This window comes from Tetrapisispora phaffii, chromosome 1, assembly GCF_000236905.1.
Source record: "Tetrapisispora phaffii CBS 4417 chromosome 1, complete genome".
Classification (NCBI taxonomy): domain Eukaryota; kingdom Fungi; phylum Ascomycota; class Saccharomycetes; order Saccharomycetales; family Saccharomycetaceae; genus Tetrapisispora; species Tetrapisispora phaffii.
In genome coordinates, this window is record NC_016520.1 from 1321001 (window position 1) to 1340664 (window position 19664).

The window sequence follows — 19664 nt, forward strand, 5'->3', positions numbered from 1 at the left end:
TGATCGGTCGGTGATAAAGAAAACAGGATACTAATGGGGTGAGTTATTGCCAGTTCAAATTTCGACGTGTAAGGTTGATGTGTATTATCCTTCCTTAATCAAACGGGTAATGAACCCGTTTCTGTGTGTATATCTCTCCATTAGAACGAGATCTTGATGTTTTTGCAATTTTCTTTCACTTATATTTTTCGAAGTATCGTAATACAGTAATTTTCTCGGTGATTTTCATAGAAAACCGGCAATTCAATGGGGTACATGTTAATCTGGAAATTAAGAAATTAAAAGATTGAAAAATTATCCATTTGATCCGTGAATGCTCAAAACTGGTGGCAGTGCTACTAGCGTTGTCTGAAGCATGCGGACGAACCTTTTCTTTATTTAAGCAATTGCTGCTTTTGTGAGAACATCACGCACAGGTAAAGACATATGCAATGAAGCATCAATATGGTTCTTGGTTATACGAATGCTACCTCATTAATACATGTGAAAGTGGCTCTGTGCCACTTTCCTAGGCACATTTAGTGGCTACTCTCGGGAGAAGCAATTTTGAAACTTTGTCGTCACAATAAGTAAACGAAAGGAAAAACACAATACATGAGTGCGTGTGCGAAAGTGATGGTGGAAGAAATGACGTACAATTATGATCTGGTGAGGATTGGTTTGGGCTTCTTCACCTGCTTCTACTGTTTCCTTTCCTTTCATGCCTGAGCCAAGACGTCTCCATGATGTTTTCTAAGTGGAAAATGGGAGAGGATGAGAAACAAAAAACCCCGATTTGACACGACAAATCTTGGTTTCGTCCTTTTGTCCGTACGTTCAAGTGCTTCATCTTGAACGTGCTTAGAACCAGAGTACACGAAGATATCCCCGTGGGAGAACGTAAAGCTAATCTCCCCATGTTGATAATGGATAAATGGAGGCGATGCTATGGAGATTCTTGGTAACCAACCAATGTTGGAGAAAGAGTTCGCGGTGATAAGATTTTTTTTCCATTCTATGATTGTTACGGGGAGCACAAAATAAATAAAAAGCAATTTTTTTTCTCTGCTATCCACAAACGGTGAGCTGCGGTGGTTTCTCTGTTTTCCTAAAATGGAGGCAAATTTCTTGTGGGTGGACGACAGCATCCACTTCTATTCCACATGAAGAAGAAATAGTTTTTCCGAGTGCGCTTTCTCCAGTACTTTTCTTGCCAGTCTCGCATAAAAAGAAATCAAATCGTTCAACATGTCGATCCTTTCTCGCAACAACAACTCAATACGGAGATAAAGCCTTACATATGGACTTAAAGAGCAGTTTATTATTATTGTTGGTGTTTTCTGTCGGTGGCACCACGGACAACCGCAGATTTCCATTTTCTTCGTACAATAAATAGTTGTTCCTTTTCTGTGATACAAATAGCGGCTGAAGTGAAAAACTAATTAAACTCTTTCAAACAACTTTCGGGTTAGTTACAAAATTGAAAAAAGAAAAAAAAGATAATAGAGAAAAAGTTGAATAAGCAAGTAGCACCAGCTCCTATGCACGCGTGTATCTCCGTTTTTTGTAGAAGTTGATATCTGTACGAAGAGATGTTCATTGTCATGCTTTCCGGTCGTATTTCCGCGATAGCTGGAGTGGATGGTGGATGGTGCAATGCTGTCGCTGCTGTTTGATGTTTTCCTAGGCATGTGGCCATTTACAATGCATCTGAGTAAATAAGCAACGTTATCTCTCTCTGCTGATTCTCGTCACTCACGAATTAGTATAACCCTAAGATAATACAATTCAAGAATATAGTGGTGTGCTTTAGAATATCTAAAATAGGGAACGAAACTTGCCTCCCTCTTTAACATACGCAAAAAAAAAGAAGCAAACCATGCGAAGCACAAATGATCAAAGTCGTTTCAAAAAATTACTCGATGTTGCATAATTCTAATAATCCTTTTCCTTCCTTTTTTTACGTGTGAAGAAGAGGAAGAGCAAATAAACGATCCATCTGGCTGTTGGTGTTAAACACCAACAGATAAAAGAAAAGAGTCTAATGACTTGAATGGGATAGAAACCTGCTTTTACTGAATGTAGAAAATGATTTGAACATCGTCAAGTCATAAATCCTACACTAAATCATGACAATAGCATTAGATGCGAGAAGCATGGGTTTTTGCCTCCTGCGTGCATTACTCACTTTCGTCCGACATTTCGATGTGCTTTTGATGGTTCTGCAGTGCGTCACGGAAAAACCTTCACCCGCTCTATATCACCAGTGACCTTGAAATACAATACAGAACGACGGTAACAACCAGTATGGCGTTCCCTTACTTCGTTCTCTAACTTCGGAAAATCACAGATTTGGCTGAAAAAAAACAATTTCGGATAAAACCGAGCACAAACCTATAGTCTACGCGTTATCTATCGTAAGTTTTTTCTTGAGCTTTTCTCCGAAAGGCACAGCATGAATGAGAAAAATCCAACCAATTAAAAGACAGATCATTGTTTTTCCTTGTTTTTCTTTTTTCTAATGGTTGCATCTTCGGAAAAACTATTTTTCCAAAATGTAAAATTGGCAATCGTAATTACCCAATTAGGTGTGAACTGGTCAAAAAGGTTGCTCAATATTATATATAGACACACCCAATATTTACCGCATTGGTATATTCCTGATAACATTGTTCTTGAAATACTAGTAACTTCCTTATTAGACTCTCGACAGCGTCACAATTGCAGAATTAACAAATTAGTTCAAGCGCAAAAGAAATAAAAAGTAGTTCCTGCTTTTGATGAGGTAAAGCACGTGACCTGTAATTTGAATATGACATTTTCTCAATTGTCTGCAATTTATTGTTTGGTTCCAGTTGTTAACCGTACACTTGGAGTTTAATCTTCAACTGAACAGAATGCTAAACATAAGTTATAATAAACAAAACGCAAAAAATTTAGTGTACCTCAATTTCCTCAGGTGAAATAACTTATCTTTTGACTAACTAATAAATATTTAATTATAATTGTCTAATAGAGAATGCTATATATTTAGAATGTGAGGTTTTCTAGTGTCCGCAAGGTTTTGGCAGCTCCATCGGCAGAGGTATCATTTTCAATTGAGATTTTAGCTCTACTGTTTTCTAAGCCTTCTAATAACATACATGCTTTACAAATCTTATTACTGGATAAATATCCACATTTTTCACACCTATTACCATCAACAAACTCTGTCTTTTTCGCAGAGGTCGTGTTATTTCCTTCTTTCATCTTTTTTGATGAATTTTTAGTAACAACTGTTTGTCTCTTCGGCTTTTTTGGCTTCAATACGAGGCCTTCACCACTATATATAATATCTATAATACAGCTAGGTCTTATAGCCTCCAGATTCTTCATCAATTCCCTAGCTGTACCTCTGAACGCTTCTGGTGCATATGAACATTCTGTTGAAAAATAATCAAGCTTTTTATAATGTGCATATAAAACAATTTCTTTCTGGTATGAATATTTAAATGGCTTCGATCTTTTAATCGGTGACCCTTTGCTAGTTGTCATTATGGCGGTGGATTTTTCTAACCTTGCAACATCCCCTCTTAAAATATTCATTAATACAGTCTCTGCCATGTCATCTGCATTATGACCAGTAACAACATGTTTAATTCCCAATTTTGCTGCTCCTCTATCAAGAGCTTGTCTTCTGAACACACCACAATATGTACAACTATTTCTAATACCGGCTACCTCTACAATCTCATCCATAGTCCAGTTGTATAGTTCTTGATAGGAAAATATTTCTAAAGGTAGATTATATTGTTGCTGGTTTCTTTTCACTGTAGCTAAAGAATGGTCTCTGTAACCAACGATCCCTTCATCAATACTCAATAGGACAAGTTCAATACCATAATCGTATCTTTCATTCAACAGTTTTAAAATACAAGCCAGCACAGTGGAATCCTTACCACCAGATGCGCCCACTGCAACTTTTTCACCTCTATAAAATAATTTGTTATCAACAATAGTATTGTGAATCTCTGTTTCAAAAACATGGAAGAAACAAAGTTTACAAATCTTTTGTAAATTCTTTGGTCTCTTTATGATAGCCTTACGTGAATGACAAAGTTCACAAAGTTGTGATAGTTTCAAATTCTTAACTTTGTTAGTTGGATCACTTGGTGCAACGAACATGTTTCAAAGTAATACTGTTTCACACGGACAAATTTGACGCTTTCCCTCTCGTTAACTTATTTGAATTCTAACAATACCAAACGTCACTAACAAGCAATATTTTACTAATCTTATCAATTTAAACCGTTTATAAATGAGAGTTCGTAGTGTCAACTGCCAATAAAAAAAGCGATGAGTAAGAAAGATTAATGATTTTTTTTTCACTTTTTCAATTCCTCTTTCCCATCGTAGTAAAAAATCTAAAATGTGGATAAAAGATTAATGCATAGTAATTCTTCTGGTTGATGATAACGTTTATAGTCTCTCGAATCCTAAATAATGTATATCGTATACGATTTTATGAAATTGTTTTTTATTATATGCAGTATTTAATCGTTAATCTATATTAATATATCAACTATTATTGTTGAACCTTTTGACTCTGGAATTAGCTTTATTTAATTTCACACTTGTGTTATTTACTTCATCATCCATCATATCGAGAAGTTCATTTTGTTGAGCTAACTCAGAATTCATTTCTGTTGTCATTAATTTCTGGCGATGTATTATCTTCTGCAGTTGTTCGAGTTCCTGATCTTGGTTTATCATCTCATCTTTATGACATTGCAATAGTTGTTGATTATCTAAACCCATCGTCTCTTCAGTTTCTCCTAGCCTTCTCCTCCCTAATAAAGGTTTTTTGATATTAATTGATTGCTGAGTTTCTGATTTCTTAAATAATTGATTTCTCATATTTCTATCTGAAGCATCATCAGAATTCTCTACAGTGCTGGATGATTTATTAGGATAATTCAACGCATAATTTCTTAACAATGATGATGTCGTAACTATTTCATTTACGTCAGATTTAAATAATTCGATTAAATTCCTCTTTTTTTCCGTGCTCTTTTCATCAACATCATTAGGTAATGTGCTTTCGAGTTTGTTCAATATCAAACGCAATTTCATTAGCACTTTATTATTGTTTTTATCATCTTGACTTTTCTTACATTGTAACAATTGTGATTTGCATTCTTTAAATAATAAATCCCAATTTTTAGAAATTGATAAATCAATATTAGAATCAAAATTATCATCAAAAATATTTACATTGAAACTGTTATAGTTTACACCGCTATTATTACTACCCTTATCAGTCATCGAAAGCTGTCTTACTATACTCTGCCAGTCTTCCTCCATTTCTAAAAAATCGGTTACATAACTAGAATTCCTCCAACGTGTATCAAATGAATCATTTAATAGATCAAATAAAAAATTTCTCAACTTATATTTCCTCTCCTTTATCACATCGCTATCCAAAGAACTTTGACTTGACCAAAAAAGGTTATTTATTGTTCGTTTGGGTAGTTCATATGGTAGTTCCATTGCAAATTCTTTCTCGAGATTTTTCTTTAATGTATAAAAATCACTATATCTCTTCAAAAGTGGGCCTATTTCAATTGTATGTGCAGATGAATCATCACCTTTTGTAACCTTAATGCTGAATGGGTACAATGCATACGTTTTATTAACAATTTTAGCGTCTCCAAAAAAAACATCTGCTCGTACTTTCTTTTCTTCCATCTTTATATCATTTATATGCAGAAAAAAGAATAGCTGAATATGATTCAATCTATCTATATTATTGATTGTATTAAATTAGGTGCGCTATTTTAGATAATAACCTAATTAATTTAAAGTTATGTGTCTAATACGTTCATATATTTAACTATGTACCTTTTTATTTTGAAGGTTGTTTTTTAAGAATTTTTTTAATTCTTAAAAATAAGACGAACTGTAATTGCAAGCAATATTTTGAATTTTAAATAGTGAAATCTATAAGACATAATAGATATTAATAGTGGCGTATTTATACCGAAATTAAACACTAATATTAGACATATATAATATACTCTAGCATATATAACTGAAGTCAATTGCTAGTATTAAAGAATGTCAAAGATCTTCATTTCTACTGTCAATTGCGGTAAAGCTCATGATGCTGATATTTATGGAGTTACTATTTCCAATCCATTCACTGTTACATGTTCAGGAGATGGATTTGTAAAGTTATGGTTTAATAACTTACTAGACAACGAAACACCAAAGGAACGTATGGTTTCTCAATTTGTGCATAAGACAGGTGTTCATCACGTAGATATTTTTCATTCCGTTGAGAGAACTGGGGTGGAGTTTTATATTATCTCTTGTGTAAGCTTCTCAGGTGAAATTTTTTTCTACTCAGTTAATACAAAAAACGGTGAAATGTCAGCATTAGAACTGCTAACAAAAGATGAGATGAAGAAATCCTTCTGGGCTGTAAAATGGCTGAAAAGTGATGATAAAACTTTAAACCATAGATTTGCTGCTACAGATGTCAAAGGTAACACATATATTTGGAAATTTCACCCATTCGAACAGGAAATAGATGATGTTGAAGAAATGAAAAAAAAACTTGCAAAGGAAAAAGCTGATAAAAGAAGAACGAATAATAGAAACACACCGAATAAAGATGAAGATAATCAAGCAGAAGAAATTGAAGAAGATCAAGGTCCAATAGCTGTAAAACCTCATTTAGTTTTACAAGGCGTGATTGAGCCAAGTGCGCCAAACTTTGCTACCGCTATTGATATGTCAATTAAAGGTTTAATAGCAACAGGATTTTCATCAGGTTCCGTCGTAATTGCTCAGCTAACAACTTTGAGACCAATATATACTTTTGAAGGGTTTGGTATTCAAGGTATCGAACAGAATAGCAATACAGTACGAGCTCTTAAATTTTCTCCTACAGGAAACTTATTAGCAGCTGCAAATGATTCTGGTTCTTATGGCTGTGTAAGTTTATTTGAAACTGATTATGGAGAAAGAGTTGGAGATTTTACTGTGCCTTCCCATAGCAACCAAGCCAGTATCGGTTCATACGCCCACAGCGGTTGGGTATTTGATCTTTCATTCAACCCAACAGGTAACTTTCTAGCCACATGTGGCTATGACAGTAAAGTCAGGGTCTGGGATGTGAAAACAAAAGAACGTGTTTCCACTTTAAACCTTTCTGCTGATGACATTGAAAATGAAGAAGAAATCCTTCTAGAAGATGAATTAGGAGATTCCCTAAAGAGACCACCTGTGATGGGTGTCACTTACATAGACAAAGGTGTAAGATCAGGACTTGGTAATGATACGAATGAAGGTTTGGCTTGTGTATGTCTCGATAGAAGCGTAAGATGGTTCAGGGAAGCCGGCGGTAGTTGAGAAAAGAACACTGAGAATAACAATCGACTATATACCGAATCTAACATATTTTATAAGTAGCATAGCAATATAAATATAATGGTTTCAACAACAAATCTATTGTTAGCTATATTATACACCTTATAGAAGTAATGTATTAAAGAAGGTTGCGTTTGTCGAATTACAATCGAGAACGCTTACTTACCCGGATACTGCCCACAAATATTGCAAAGGAACTTAATGTATAACCGGGGTAGGTAAAAGTCTTCCAATGTATATTTACATTAGGCAGTGTATATATTATCTAATAGTTGTTTAATGATTAAATTTAACCTTCAAAGTTATATTCAATTAGCTTCATTTTAGTTCAGTTACTTATTATCTACTTGAATGGCCCAGGAACAATAAGAATTCAAGAAAAATTGAGAAAATTCAAAGAGTCATAAAAATTATAACAAAAACTGACTTATGAAATATTGCTATATAGATAATTAATATATTGTCAAAAAAGAAAGAAGAAACATATAATAATATTTATCGTGAACAATGTCTTTTCGATTTGATGAGCAATCTTTCCAAGACGATTCATTTAATAAATTTATGAAGTCGATGTTGACTAAGGCCTTGAACTCAAGGAAAAAAAATTCGGATAGCAATGGTGCAACTAATGAAAGCAATGATGATTCTGATTTATCTTGTAGAGATGGAAGAGGTAAAGAATCTAAATTAGACCTTTTGAAGAAGGAGGTTACAGTCAGCAAGGTAGACTTTCCAAGTACTCCTCATCTGGAAATTCTCGATCTGGATTTATGTGCTCAACAACCAAGGTCAATAGCTAAGAGCATTTGTAAAGTATCTTTTAAAGATGCATTACTTCAAATAGAAACTGAGATAGAAGCAAATTTATCACTTTTATCAACAAATAGTTCCCCAAACTTTACAACTCCCCATATTACTTGTAATGACAGTTTTCCGATTCCAATTACTATAACGTTTACACAAATCCAGTTAGAAGCAATCACAAATGTGTTCGTCAAGAAAAACGGTGTTGGGTTGTCATTTAATGACGTATCTTTAGATTTCAAGTTTGATTGTTCGATCAAATTACTACAGCCATATCTGGCTAAAAGATTAAAAAACACTATGCAATCAGTTTTTAAAGATGTTTTACCGTCAATTATTTTCAATATGTCGAAAAGTTGGTTCATTAGTGATGATAAAACCAATGCAACAAAGATTAAAAATAAGCAGAGAAACTCAAAAAATAATACAACTATAAACTTAGCTGATGGTACTGATGATACTAATGAAGTCATGAACATATCAAAAAGAAATATGCTAACTATCGAATCTCATCTGACAGAATTATCTCCAATCAACATGTTAAAACTCTCAACACTTACGTCGTCAAGACAAACATTATCACTACACTCCTTAACATTCAATTCATTGTCTTCGATTCCTAGTTGTTTAGATAGACAAAACTACCATTTGTTTAATTCTAAAATCCCTTCGTTGGCTACAATAAATACCGATGTAAGTGAAAAAAATGCAAATGCAGTGATTAAGAACAAAAATTATCTATCTGAGGACATAGTAAACAATAATGAGATCGACTTACCTAAAATAATTTCTATACAAAACACTTTATTCGAAAGAGCTAGTAATAATGAACAAATTAGGCCGAACAGAAGAAAGATTAAAATCAAAAGTTTCAAATCAAGCAAAACAACAGCTAACAAAAAGAGTAATAATATTCAAGAAAAAAATACAAGTGAGTCAACAAAACAAACTTCCCATGCATCTAATATTGGTCTAAGTATTCATCAATTAGCGCAACACGAACTTGCCGAATTAGACCCAACGATAACCCACACATCGGAGCCAGTAACTCCAGTGGATGGGTCTCACTTGATGAATGCTACTCATATTCCATTTACAAAAGAACCAATTGGCCACCATGTTAATAGTGAGATTGATGACGAGTATGAGTTTTTCCGCCATAAGCAATTTACAAACAGAATCGACTATTTCTCAAGAAAGCCAGAATTATTCAAAATACATGCTTCTTTTGATGATAAAAATACGAATAAGATTGCCCATGAAGTAATCGATAAAGAGAACTTGAATCTCAATAGACTGCATTGTACAGAAGCTACAGTTTCTCCATTTTTTGAAAAAAAAGAGGTTTTAGCATCGTTGGTCTGAATAATGGAACTACCTTCCAGAACTGGGGCTGGTCCCAGGAACCATCCAATAACAATAATAAGACTACCAAAAAAGTTAGTGCCATAAGTAATTATCATGCGCACGATCAACCGCCGCCATACAGTTAGTACTTGGGCTGGTGATATATAATGATGAACCGCATATTTATGGTGTATTATTATGTTTTAAATAGTTTACATAAGAAGTAAATTAAACTGCATCTTCATTTATTCTTTCTTACCTCATATACATTCGTTACCACGAACTGGAATTATCTGTTCATATATAGAGGACTCTTAACTAATATGGGTTTTACAATTTAAAGATCTATAAAGTTTTGATTCCAATAATGAATTTTTATTTTTCAAGTATTTTTTAAAAAAGACCACTTATTTCAACAAATAGGTAATTCTTGCAAATGAAATAAGATATCTATATAAAATCATTTAAAAAAGAAGCGTCGACTTATAGTCAAGAGATAATAAATCATGGATCCATTCAGTTTAAAAAGAGAAAACCGGAAGAAATTCCAAGACAAACAAAAGTTAAAGAGAAGTCATCCTACGTCAAGTGCTAGAAAATATAGAATCCTAAACAGACAAAAACAAGCAGAAGAGGACAATACTAAAGGTGAAAATGGAGAAGATGAAACCATAAAAGAGGCCCCTAACAATTTAGACAGATACGATAAAGAAGATGAATCTGCATTTGACGATTTAGAGGATACCCTTGTCTCGACTGTTGCGACAAACAAACTGAAAGAAGTAATCAAGGCTAAAGAACAAAATAACATAACAGCAGATAGAGAGTTACAGATCTCTTCGAATAAAGTCAAAACCACTAGAGATCTAGCATCAATGGATATCAAAGAACTGAATACAATGCTACAGAGAACTACACTCAATAACAACATACCATCGCAAGAATCAACCACGAATAAATATTCAGTGATTTCAAAAGCAGAAAAAAGCCCAATTGAACCTAATACAGTCAAGAAAACAAGACCAACACATGAATCACTAGTGCCTCCAACATTGAACAAAGACGAGGATTTCTTAGACGGCTTAATATAAGTAACAGGGAACCTGCATTAGAAGCATAATGATGAGATGAGATGAGGTGTTGTAACTAAGCAAGCTTATAAAGCTCATCGTGGAATTCTTCAGCGTCTGTTACCCGATACCACATTGCAATCATGACACACGACATACAATCCCTTTTAGCGATAAAAATTGGGCTCAAAAATTTTAAACAAGCAATACTGTCAAGTACAACATATATACACTCAACACATATAAGGTGTACCATTAAAGCTGCTGGTTTAGATTGTAATGAACTTATTGGTAAGATACTTTGTCTCTTAGACACAGCAATATAATCGAAAAAGAACTAAATATATTTGTTTTTTGTTATACGAAAACTTATTATTATTATTACATTTATTTTTTGTTTAAGACTGCTAATAGTATATATGAACATTTTATGAAAGAAAAACTATAATATCCATTTAAATAACTATTTTCATAAAAGAAAAAAGAAACAGTAGAAACCTGATCTAAACTTATAAAGCGAACTAATTCTAACACTATTTTTTTTTATCTCATAAATATAACAATAATAATGTCTTCCGATACCATGTACTTTAACAGTTCACGGGTGCTCTCTGTGCCACCTAAGAACAGAACAAAGAAAAAGTTGGATAAAAAAGAAATTAATAATCAAAAACAAAAGAATATTAGACAAGAGCAGATCGATGTAATATTACCTGAACAACAGACATTACCGAATGGTCAAAAACCAGATTTTGGTTCGAACTCTAAAAACAATTCTAGCAAAAGGAAGAGTAAGATTGAAAACAGTTCTCCAAATAGAAATGGTGGAAAGAGTTCAATAATTAAAGGTATCGCTGATACTGAATTATTGTCTTACAATTTCAAGGATCTATTATTATCGAAGCCAAATAATCAATCTGAGTATTTGGATGTGTCTCCAAATAGAAATAGCAATGATAATTCGACTTATTCGGCTTTTGCTTCTCCAGTTAATACCCCAACAGTCCAACATACCAATTTATCGGTTGTAAACAATCCACATCCCCAAAATTTCCATATGAATCATTTTGAACATCAATCTTCTCCAAGAATGATGCAACCAGGCATCTTACCATACGGCCAGCACCAAATTCCAGGCCCTATGCATTCAATGAATGGTATGGGCGTAAATCAACCCCACCCATTATTAGTCCAACCTGGTTTACCGGCACACGGCCATGCAATGCAAATGATATCTCAGCAACCAATGTTAATTCATCCAATATATGGAAACAACGTTCCAGGAAATCCAATGAGACAGCCATTTATAAATCAAAATAATAACAATTACCCAATTCCAAGCGGTAAAGGGCCAGTGCCAACGCCAAATAACTACATGTTATCCCAACCGATTCAATACATTCCACATAAAGTCGTTCCAAACAATTCTATTCCTTCACCTCCTAATAACGTTGATGTGATAAAATCTAATAATAGTAATGCAAATGTCCAACATATGAATTCGAGTAGTAAACCCTCTAACAATAATACAACTAAACTTAACAAAAATAAATCAAATAAAAGAAATACTAACAATGGAAGGGGTGATAACAGCCATACAAACACTTTTGCAGGTGCATCATTTACAACAAATGTTCCGAATCTACAAAATTTACCTAAACCAAGTTTTACTTAATTCTAACAACGAGAGCTAATCAACATATATTACTTCATATCGGGATTATTATTTTAAAATAATCAATTGTAGTTATTAAAATATGTTGCGCTATTATTATCATTTTTATTCATTTTACGTTATTAAATCTGCATATTAGAATAAGTCTTATTCTTTGATTTCAATTCATTTTTTATCATTTTTTTTTCAACTACTTTTTTACAGTTACAATCACTTTTTTAATGGTGATTGTAAATTGGAGAGATGTTTACCATTTCTAAACAGCTTTGATGAAGGTTTTACTTTTTTTCACTTTTTCATTTTTTAGTGAACCTTTACATATTAGAAATATAGATGGAAAGAATCATCTATCTAATTTCTATATGTCTTTTTAACTTTTTTTTTTTATCTTTTTGGAGTTCTCTTGAGAATTCCTTTTTCTTTTTTTTTTATTGACTATGTACCGGCAATACAATATATGCATGTATGCAAGATCATACATCTATATCTATTGGATACGTTCCAATCAAATACACAATATTTAATATGTGAGGCAACGTCGATCTATGTACATTACTGAACATTTTATAATTCAAGTATTCTATATACTCAATAAAATATTGTCATAACATTTTTAATAACATCGAATGACTTTTCAGTAAATCGAATTTGTCTATATTACCTGAGAGTAAGGGCTGTATCATAGTTATCATTGCAATTGCAATTGCAATTATTCTGTTTATTATTATTATTATTATTATTATTATCAATATTTTATTTATTACTATTATTTAAATGGATTATGAGCAGTATAGAAACATATTATTCAAATAAGAAAATATATTTTTACTATAAAACAACGTTCTTCGCCAACTTTTGTTTATAAGCCGAAATGGAGCCGTCCCATCTTGTAGCTGTTTGATTTTCCACAACGAAAATATCCTTTGCGATCCTGTCTAATAATCTGAAATCATGTGAAACAACAACAACACCACCATTGAATTCATTGATGGCATCGGCTAAAGAATCGATTGTTGGGATGTCTAAACCGTTAGTAGGTTCATCCAGTAGTAGAACATTTGGAGCTTCCAAAGCTAATAATGCAAAAACAACACGAGATCTTTGACCTTCTGATAAAGTACCCATTTGGACAGTTTGGGCTTCACCAGTTAAACCATAACGACCTAATTGACCTCTCCAGTATTGGAAATCTTGAGAAATTTCTGGATATTTATCACGAACGAATTCCAAAGCAGATTTAGTTAAATCTAATTGATCTTGGGAATGTTGGGAGTAGACACCTAATTTAACATGACTATGTCTGGAAACCCTACCAGATTGAGCTTGTAGTTCACCAGTCATAATCTTTAACAAAGTAGATTTACCAACACCATTTGGACCAACTAAGGCAATTCTGGAATCCATATCAACACCGAAATTTAAGTGATTGTATAAGTTGTTTTCTGGCTTACCGTCGTATGCGAAAGAGATGTCATCGAAAGATAAAACAGGTGGTGGTAATCTATCAACTTGTGAAAATCTGAACGAGAAAACTCTGTCTGGTTGAACAGGTTGGATTAAACCATCGGCTTCCATCTTATCCAAAATCTTTTGTCTAGACTTAGCTTGCTTAACCAAGTTAGCATAAGTACCAGCGGAAGCGATAAACTTCTTGATATGTGCGATTTCTTCTTGTTGTTTGTTGTATTGTTTTGTTTGGTTAGTTTCTAATTCACTACGAGTTTTAACGTATGAATCGTAGTTACCACCGTAACTAGTTATTTGTTGCATTCTCATATCCAGCATGTTTGTGCAGACACCGTTCAAGAAATCTTGAGAATGGGAAACTAGAACTAAAGTTCTGTCGAATCTCTTTAAATATTCCTCTAACCAAACACAGGCTTCTAAATCCAAATGAGCAGTTGGGTCATCTAATAATAATAAAGTTGGTTTAACGAATAATGCCTTAGCTAAAGCAACACGCATTTTCCAACCACCAGACATATCCTTGGTCTTCTTTAAAATAGTTTTAGAATTGAACCCTAAACCAATTAAGATAACAGCAGCTCTACTTTCAAAAGTACTTGGATCCATAGAGTCCATCTTTTCATATAATGGTTCTAGTAAATCGGATTCTGGGCCATCTTCAACGATGATCTTTTCAACTAAATCTTCGATACGCTTCAATTCGTTTTGAGCTTCAGTGACAACATAGTCCAAAGCAGATAATTCAGTTGGAGCAGCTGGTTCATCTAATAAATAAATATCAATATTTTCTGGAATTGGGTATTCTCTAGTGGCAAGGGCCTTTAAGAAAGTAGACTTACCACAACCATTTTCACCTAATAAACCGTAGTGACGACCGTAATTTAATTCCAAAGTAGAGTCTTGAATTAAAACTTTACCGTGGAATAACAAAGAAACAGAATTCAATTTAATATCTCTGGAAGTTTCTAAAGAAGCTAAAACACCCGTAACGACACGATCAGAGATACCGTATTTATCTTGTTGTAACTTCAATTTTTCAAGTTCTTTGGCAGTGGCAGTAGCCTCATCTTCTTCAACATTATCCTTCTTCTTAGATCCTAATTGTCTGATGGTTTTACCTTCAGCTTTCTTTTTAGCATCTCTTTCAGCTTTTTTAGCGTCTCTTTTAGCTTTGGAGGCGGAAATTGGAGGCATGACGTCGGTTGTTTCTCTTTGTTCAAGTTAGGCTTGGTAGGTTCCCAGAAACTAGATTAGGAGCTTATTATTTATTGTCAAGCACCTTCAGATTCATTTATATATATATAAGTTATGGGTATATTGTGACAGTAAAGAAATTAAAAAATTTTTTTTCCAGCTAATTTGGCGATGAGATGAAATTTTTCACTACTCCGATACGTTCGAAATGATCGCAAAAAAGAAAAACGGACCGAAAAAATCTGTCACGTGCAGTTTTTAAATATCTATCATGTGGTGCATTGCACGTGACTTGAAAAAAGTCTGAGAGAAACTTTTGGCAGGAGGCTGATCAGCAGAAACTAGACGCAGATGGACCGCCATGTGTTGGTGTTGATAGTAAGTGAATAAACCTGCTCACTTTTACATGTATATAACGCTTCTCAATTCAAACCAACAATCCGAAGGAGTCCCACAACAGTTCTACAAGTAAGCATTCATCCCTGCAACCCACAAACTCGCTAGGTGTTGCAAGAGCCGTTTTGAACTAACGATTAAATTGTAAAAGACCGCTCTACTTGTATCGCTATTTGATTTCACTTCCAACTGTTTCTGCAAAGACGCCAGCTAGGGGTCTAAGGCTGTTCTACAAACAATGCTGCAAGTGGTCCTGATGAAGGGGAAGTGTCCTGGATTCTTGCAGCTTCGAGCAATCTGCTTCTCGAGATCATATCTCATGGCTTTCCTCGTTTCTGCGCGATTTCAAAGCTTAACTAGAAAATTTTTCTGCTTTCTACGACGTGTTGTTACTTGAATCTTTCAAGAAAAGCCATTTTTGTAATTTCGAAAAAAAAAAGGAAGAATGTGAAATAAAGATTTCGAAAATTAATGAAATTTCTATCCATTATTACACACACTAAATGCTCATATTACTAAGATATATAATAAAATAAGGAATTGATGAAAAATGAGTGAGTGATTAATATTATAGTTGCTAAAGAGATATTTTATAATCACTTCATTATTTCTTACTCTAGATGTTATTTATATTAAGTCTTTCATGTTTCTAATATAAAAGAATCGTTATTGAAAACAAATAGTTTGATTTAATACAAAACTTAAGAGACAATCGTTTAGTGAACACATTCAAACCATTTCGTCAGCAGAAAAGAACAAATAAATACATCTATGACAGACTTAGCTTTACAAAGAACACTTTCAGGTCATGCCGATCTCCAGGTTCAATACACCAAAGTTATTGCAAACCAATTAGCTAAGAATCGTGCGCATTTAGAATCTCTACATTATGCGGGCTCCAAACTCGGGTTTCCCGTAGATCCAGAGGTCTATCCAGAACAAGATCCAAATCTGAGAGTATTTTTTTTTGATATCGACAATACTCTATACAGCAAGTCAACCCATATCCAAGATTTAATGGTACAAGCAATTATGAACTACTTAGAAAACTATCTTGGGTTGGACCACAGAACTGCAACCCTAATGAATAAAGAATATTACAAGAGGTACGGTTTATTGGTGAAAGGTTTGGTTGCCAACAACGGAATCGATGCTTTAGACTACAACAGCATGGTGGATGACTCTTTACCTTTACAAAACGTTTTATCTGAACCAAATTTACAATTAAGAAAAATGTTACAAGATTTGAGAGCTTCTGGTAAGTTTGATAAATTGTGGTTATTTACTAATGCATATAAAAACCACGCTTTAAGGATTGTAAAAATTTTAGGGATTGCTGACTTGTTCGATGGCATTACTTATTGTGATTATACACAAAGTAAAAACTTAATTTGTAAACCAGACGCTAGAGCATTTGAAAAAGCAAAACTAGAGAGTGGATTAGGTGATTATCGTAACGGTTATTTTATTGATGATAGTGGTAATAACATCAGGGTTGGTTTAGAATTAGGGTTGAAGTGCGTGCATTTACAAGAAGATACGTTAAACAATGATATTCTTGGGGATACTCCAGATGGTGCACTAGTGGTGAAAAATATTCTTGATCTTCCAAAGGAAGTTCCTCACCTCTTTCAAGATCAGTAATCCACTTATACCAAACTTGCATAATTGTGTCCACGGTTACAATACATCTCCTCGCTGCTAACTCCATGCATCTTATATTACTTAAGGGACTTTTATTACATACCTACATATATATAATTGAAATAGAAACACGTATTTTTATTTAGATATATACATACACATAAAGTATTGTAATTATTTACTCTTTGGTTTTTTGTTGGTTTTTTTGTTGTTTAATTTCTTTTGCCAAAGCAAATAAAAGGCCGCCAACGAGTGCAGTTGCCATACCTAAGTAACTGTAAGAGTTACTTGGGAAGTTAGGGAATATCAGGCCGGTCATACACAATGCTATTCTATTCACTGCACCCACCATAGCGTAAGAGGAAGTGGAAGTGGATGAGAGACAGAGTGCCGAGAAGTAAGCTAGTGCGAGGGAGACAAAGCCTGTAATGATCATCATAGCCATGACATTGCTGTCGAAATGATTATCAACGTTGAATTCACTCTCCCAATTATCTAAGAAATATGACGCGGCGAATAGTATTGGACATGCAATGAAATTGTTATATAATATTGTGTCGACATCTGTAAATTTTGTATATTGAATCATCTTTCTTAGTAACAGGACGAACAGCGTAGAGGAAATAACAGCGCCTACGATCCAAAAGTAACCCACATTCACTAAATAACTGAAACTGATATCGCTGCCTAATTTTTTCTTCATCAACGCAATGGACTGCTCATAGTCACCTAAACATAAAGATGCTGCGCCAGCGATGAACATAACGAAGGATAAGGCCTCCAACGACGTGATCCCGCCTGTACCAAAAAACAGTGCCTCTGAGAACGTGATGAAAATCAACGACAAGTTTTTCACCAGGACGTATACTGGGACCGTCAAGTACTTCAAAGCTTTTGATGCTGTATACAGAGCGACTGCCATCATGAAACCCACGGGCAACCAATATTTCAGATCGAACTTGTTCAATGGACGGACACTGATGAAATCTGTGTACTTCAGCAGTAACAAACTTAGTGTGGCGACACCTGTTTGGATTCCCATGAACAGCAGATGCATGTTGAAGGACCTGTCCTGAACAAGAGATTTATTTAGGGCCAACATTAGAATCGACGAGCCTGCAAAGGCAATCACAGAGACAGGTGCAGCGTAGGCGCTGCTCTTTTGGACGGCGTTGCTTAGACCTGACATAGTGATGACGTTATGGTTGGGCAGTTACCCAACCATAACCAACGCCAATGCAAACACCAACGCAAACAATTGCAACCCACAAGCATCTGCATTTATATGAATATATAAGCATCTGCAATTACACACTTGTATATATACGGGTGGACAAATGGTGTGGGATCTGGGCCTATGGCATTGAGGAAACGTATGCAACTTTGACAGAAAACGCACCGATTCCGGATGTCTGCGCTGTCAAAGGTCCGCAGCTCGCGTCTGCCGCGCCAAGAGCTGACAAAAAAACGCGCGACACCACATACCGAACCCTAAACCGGACTGTCCGGGCAACCCTTCCCGGCAACGCCGCTAAGCCCGGTCACGGCTCTGGAGCGGTTGTCCGTGACAGCGGTCCCACTTGCGTGCCCACCACAGTTCTGCTGTCCTGTGGGACGGGGCGGGCGAAGTGGCTGCAAAAAAGGTTTGTCTGCCACGGCCTCCTCCCAGGTGCTGGTGCGTATTGTCGAAGAGAATACATGCAACGCACCCAACTCCACAGCCATATTGGCCAGATAAGACAACCCGCGAACGCGAGCGGGCTGTCGCTCACGGCCCGGTGCTGTGTAACAAGCTTTGGCTTGACTCATCGGACAAACAAGCCACCGACTGACTCGTGTCAAGTAGGCAGCAGGCTATGAGTCTGTCTCTTATTACAGACATACAAGCAAATGTGCGGGCCTGCTGCTTGCCGTTCACTATATATTCCAAGGACCTGTCGATCTCTTTCTTGGTGTCAATGAGTCAGTCGCAATATCATGTGTATCGTTAATTCCCCCGGCAATGGCTGCTACTTCCTTACCGAAAAAGGCACTGGATTGGCAGAGCCACGGTTTGCTCGTGTGGATTACGTTTTTTTACGATGTTCTCTTCAAGAAATGTGCCGTTCGTCTAAGTGTATTCCCATATATAAGGAATCTTAAGGTATCAGATAGTTGCAACTGAATTGTGTGTTGGAACTCAAGGAACTTTCACTTATAAAGAAATTACTTCTCTTTCCACTAGAGCGTTGCTGGTTACGAAGGACAGATTCGTCAAAAAATGGAAAATTAAAAATTAAAAAATTAAATTAAAACTAGAATAAATAGTAATTGAAATTATTCTGCTATCTACTTATTACGAACACAAACAAACAGTTAGGAACCCGAATAGTTTTATATATTGAAGGGCTGATAGATTTATAGTTGTGTACCGCTGATTATATTCACGTATTCATATTCATATATATACGGTACAGGCGTTTTTCTTTTTTCCTGTTTCTCTGATATATTGCTTGCGTCTATTGGAAACCAATAAACGTAACACGCCTTATTTTATTTTCCAAAATATACCCAAACTCGTGAATTTTTTGGCAGAGGTGGAAGCTCATATAAGTAATTAGATATCTAACGCATTATTACTTTACAATTCGATCTCAGACTGAGTAATAAAAATTCATACCATTTTGTTATGATCA

General features: G+C 34.8%; 10 protein-coding genes across 10 annotated transcripts; 6 read left to right on the forward strand and 4 right to left on the reverse strand.

Moving 5' to 3' along the window:
* Positions 1 to 3009: 3009 nt before the first annotated feature.
* On the reverse strand, positions 3010 to 4143 carry NCS6 (Ncs6p; the record flags this gene model as incomplete). The annotated part of the gene is made up of 1 exon (XM_003684043.1): positions 3010 to 4143. One exon carries the CDS (start codon positions 4141 to 4143, stop codon positions 3010 to 3012), a length of 1134 nt encoding a protein of 377 aa, XP_003684091.1.
* Positions 4144 to 4536: 393 nt separating this feature from the next.
* Positions 4537 to 5706, reverse strand: VAM7 (Vam7p; the record flags this gene model as incomplete). Its single annotated transcript, XM_003684044.1, has 1 exon — positions 4537 to 5706. One exon carries the CDS (start codon positions 5704 to 5706, stop codon positions 4537 to 4539), a length of 1170 nt encoding a protein of 389 aa, XP_003684092.1.
* Positions 5707 to 6075: 369 nt separating this feature from the next.
* SKI8 (SKI complex subunit WD repeat protein SKI8) lies at positions 6076 to 7374 on the forward strand (the record flags this gene model as incomplete). The annotated part of the gene is made up of 1 exon (XM_003684045.1): positions 6076 to 7374. One exon carries the CDS (start codon positions 6076 to 6078, stop codon positions 7372 to 7374), a length of 1299 nt encoding a protein of 432 aa, XP_003684093.1.
* Positions 7375 to 7899: 525 nt separating this feature from the next.
* Positions 7900 to 9561, forward strand: MDM34 (ERMES complex subunit MDM34; the record flags this gene model as incomplete). The annotated part of the gene is made up of 1 exon (XM_003684046.1): positions 7900 to 9561. One exon carries the CDS (start codon positions 7900 to 7902, stop codon positions 9559 to 9561), a length of 1662 nt encoding a protein of 553 aa, XP_003684094.1.
* Positions 9562 to 10049: 488 nt separating this feature from the next.
* On the forward strand, positions 10050 to 10634 carry TPHA0A05870 (uncharacterized protein; the record flags this gene model as incomplete). The annotated part of the gene is made up of 1 exon (XM_003684047.1): positions 10050 to 10634. One exon carries the CDS (start codon positions 10050 to 10052, stop codon positions 10632 to 10634), a length of 585 nt encoding a protein of 194 aa, XP_003684095.1.
* A 547-nt stretch (positions 10635 to 11181) lies between these two features.
* On the forward strand, positions 11182 to 12288 carry TPHA0A05880 (uncharacterized protein; the record flags this gene model as incomplete). The annotated part of the gene is made up of 1 exon (XM_003684048.1): positions 11182 to 12288. The coding sequence occupies one exon, from the start codon at positions 11182 to 11184 to the stop codon at positions 12286 to 12288; it is 1107 nt and encodes a 368-aa protein (XP_003684096.1).
* An 828-nt stretch (positions 12289 to 13116) lies between these two features.
* On the reverse strand, positions 13117 to 14949 carry ARB1 (ATP-binding cassette family ATPase ARB1; the record flags this gene model as incomplete). The annotated part of the gene is made up of 1 exon (XM_003684049.1): positions 13117 to 14949. The coding sequence occupies one exon, from the start codon at positions 14947 to 14949 to the stop codon at positions 13117 to 13119; it is 1833 nt and encodes a 610-aa protein (XP_003684097.1).
* Positions 14950 to 16116: 1167 nt separating this feature from the next.
* Positions 16117 to 16989, forward strand: TPHA0A05900 (uncharacterized protein; the record flags this gene model as incomplete). The annotated part of the gene is made up of 1 exon (XM_003684050.1): positions 16117 to 16989. The coding sequence occupies one exon, from the start codon at positions 16117 to 16119 to the stop codon at positions 16987 to 16989; it is 873 nt and encodes a 290-aa protein (XP_003684098.1).
* A 178-nt stretch (positions 16990 to 17167) lies between these two features.
* On the reverse strand, positions 17168 to 18178 carry TPHA0A05910 (uncharacterized protein; the record flags this gene model as incomplete). Its single annotated transcript, XM_003684051.1, has 1 exon — positions 17168 to 18178. One exon carries the CDS (start codon positions 18176 to 18178, stop codon positions 17168 to 17170), a length of 1011 nt encoding a protein of 336 aa, XP_003684099.1.
* A 47-nt stretch (positions 18179 to 18225) lies between these two features.
* On the forward strand, positions 18226 to 18849 carry TPHA0A05920 (uncharacterized protein; the record flags this gene model as incomplete). The annotated part of the gene is made up of 1 exon (XM_003684052.1): positions 18226 to 18849. The coding sequence occupies one exon, from the start codon at positions 18226 to 18228 to the stop codon at positions 18847 to 18849; it is 624 nt and encodes a 207-aa protein (XP_003684100.1).
* Positions 18850 to 19664: the final 815 nt, after the last annotated feature.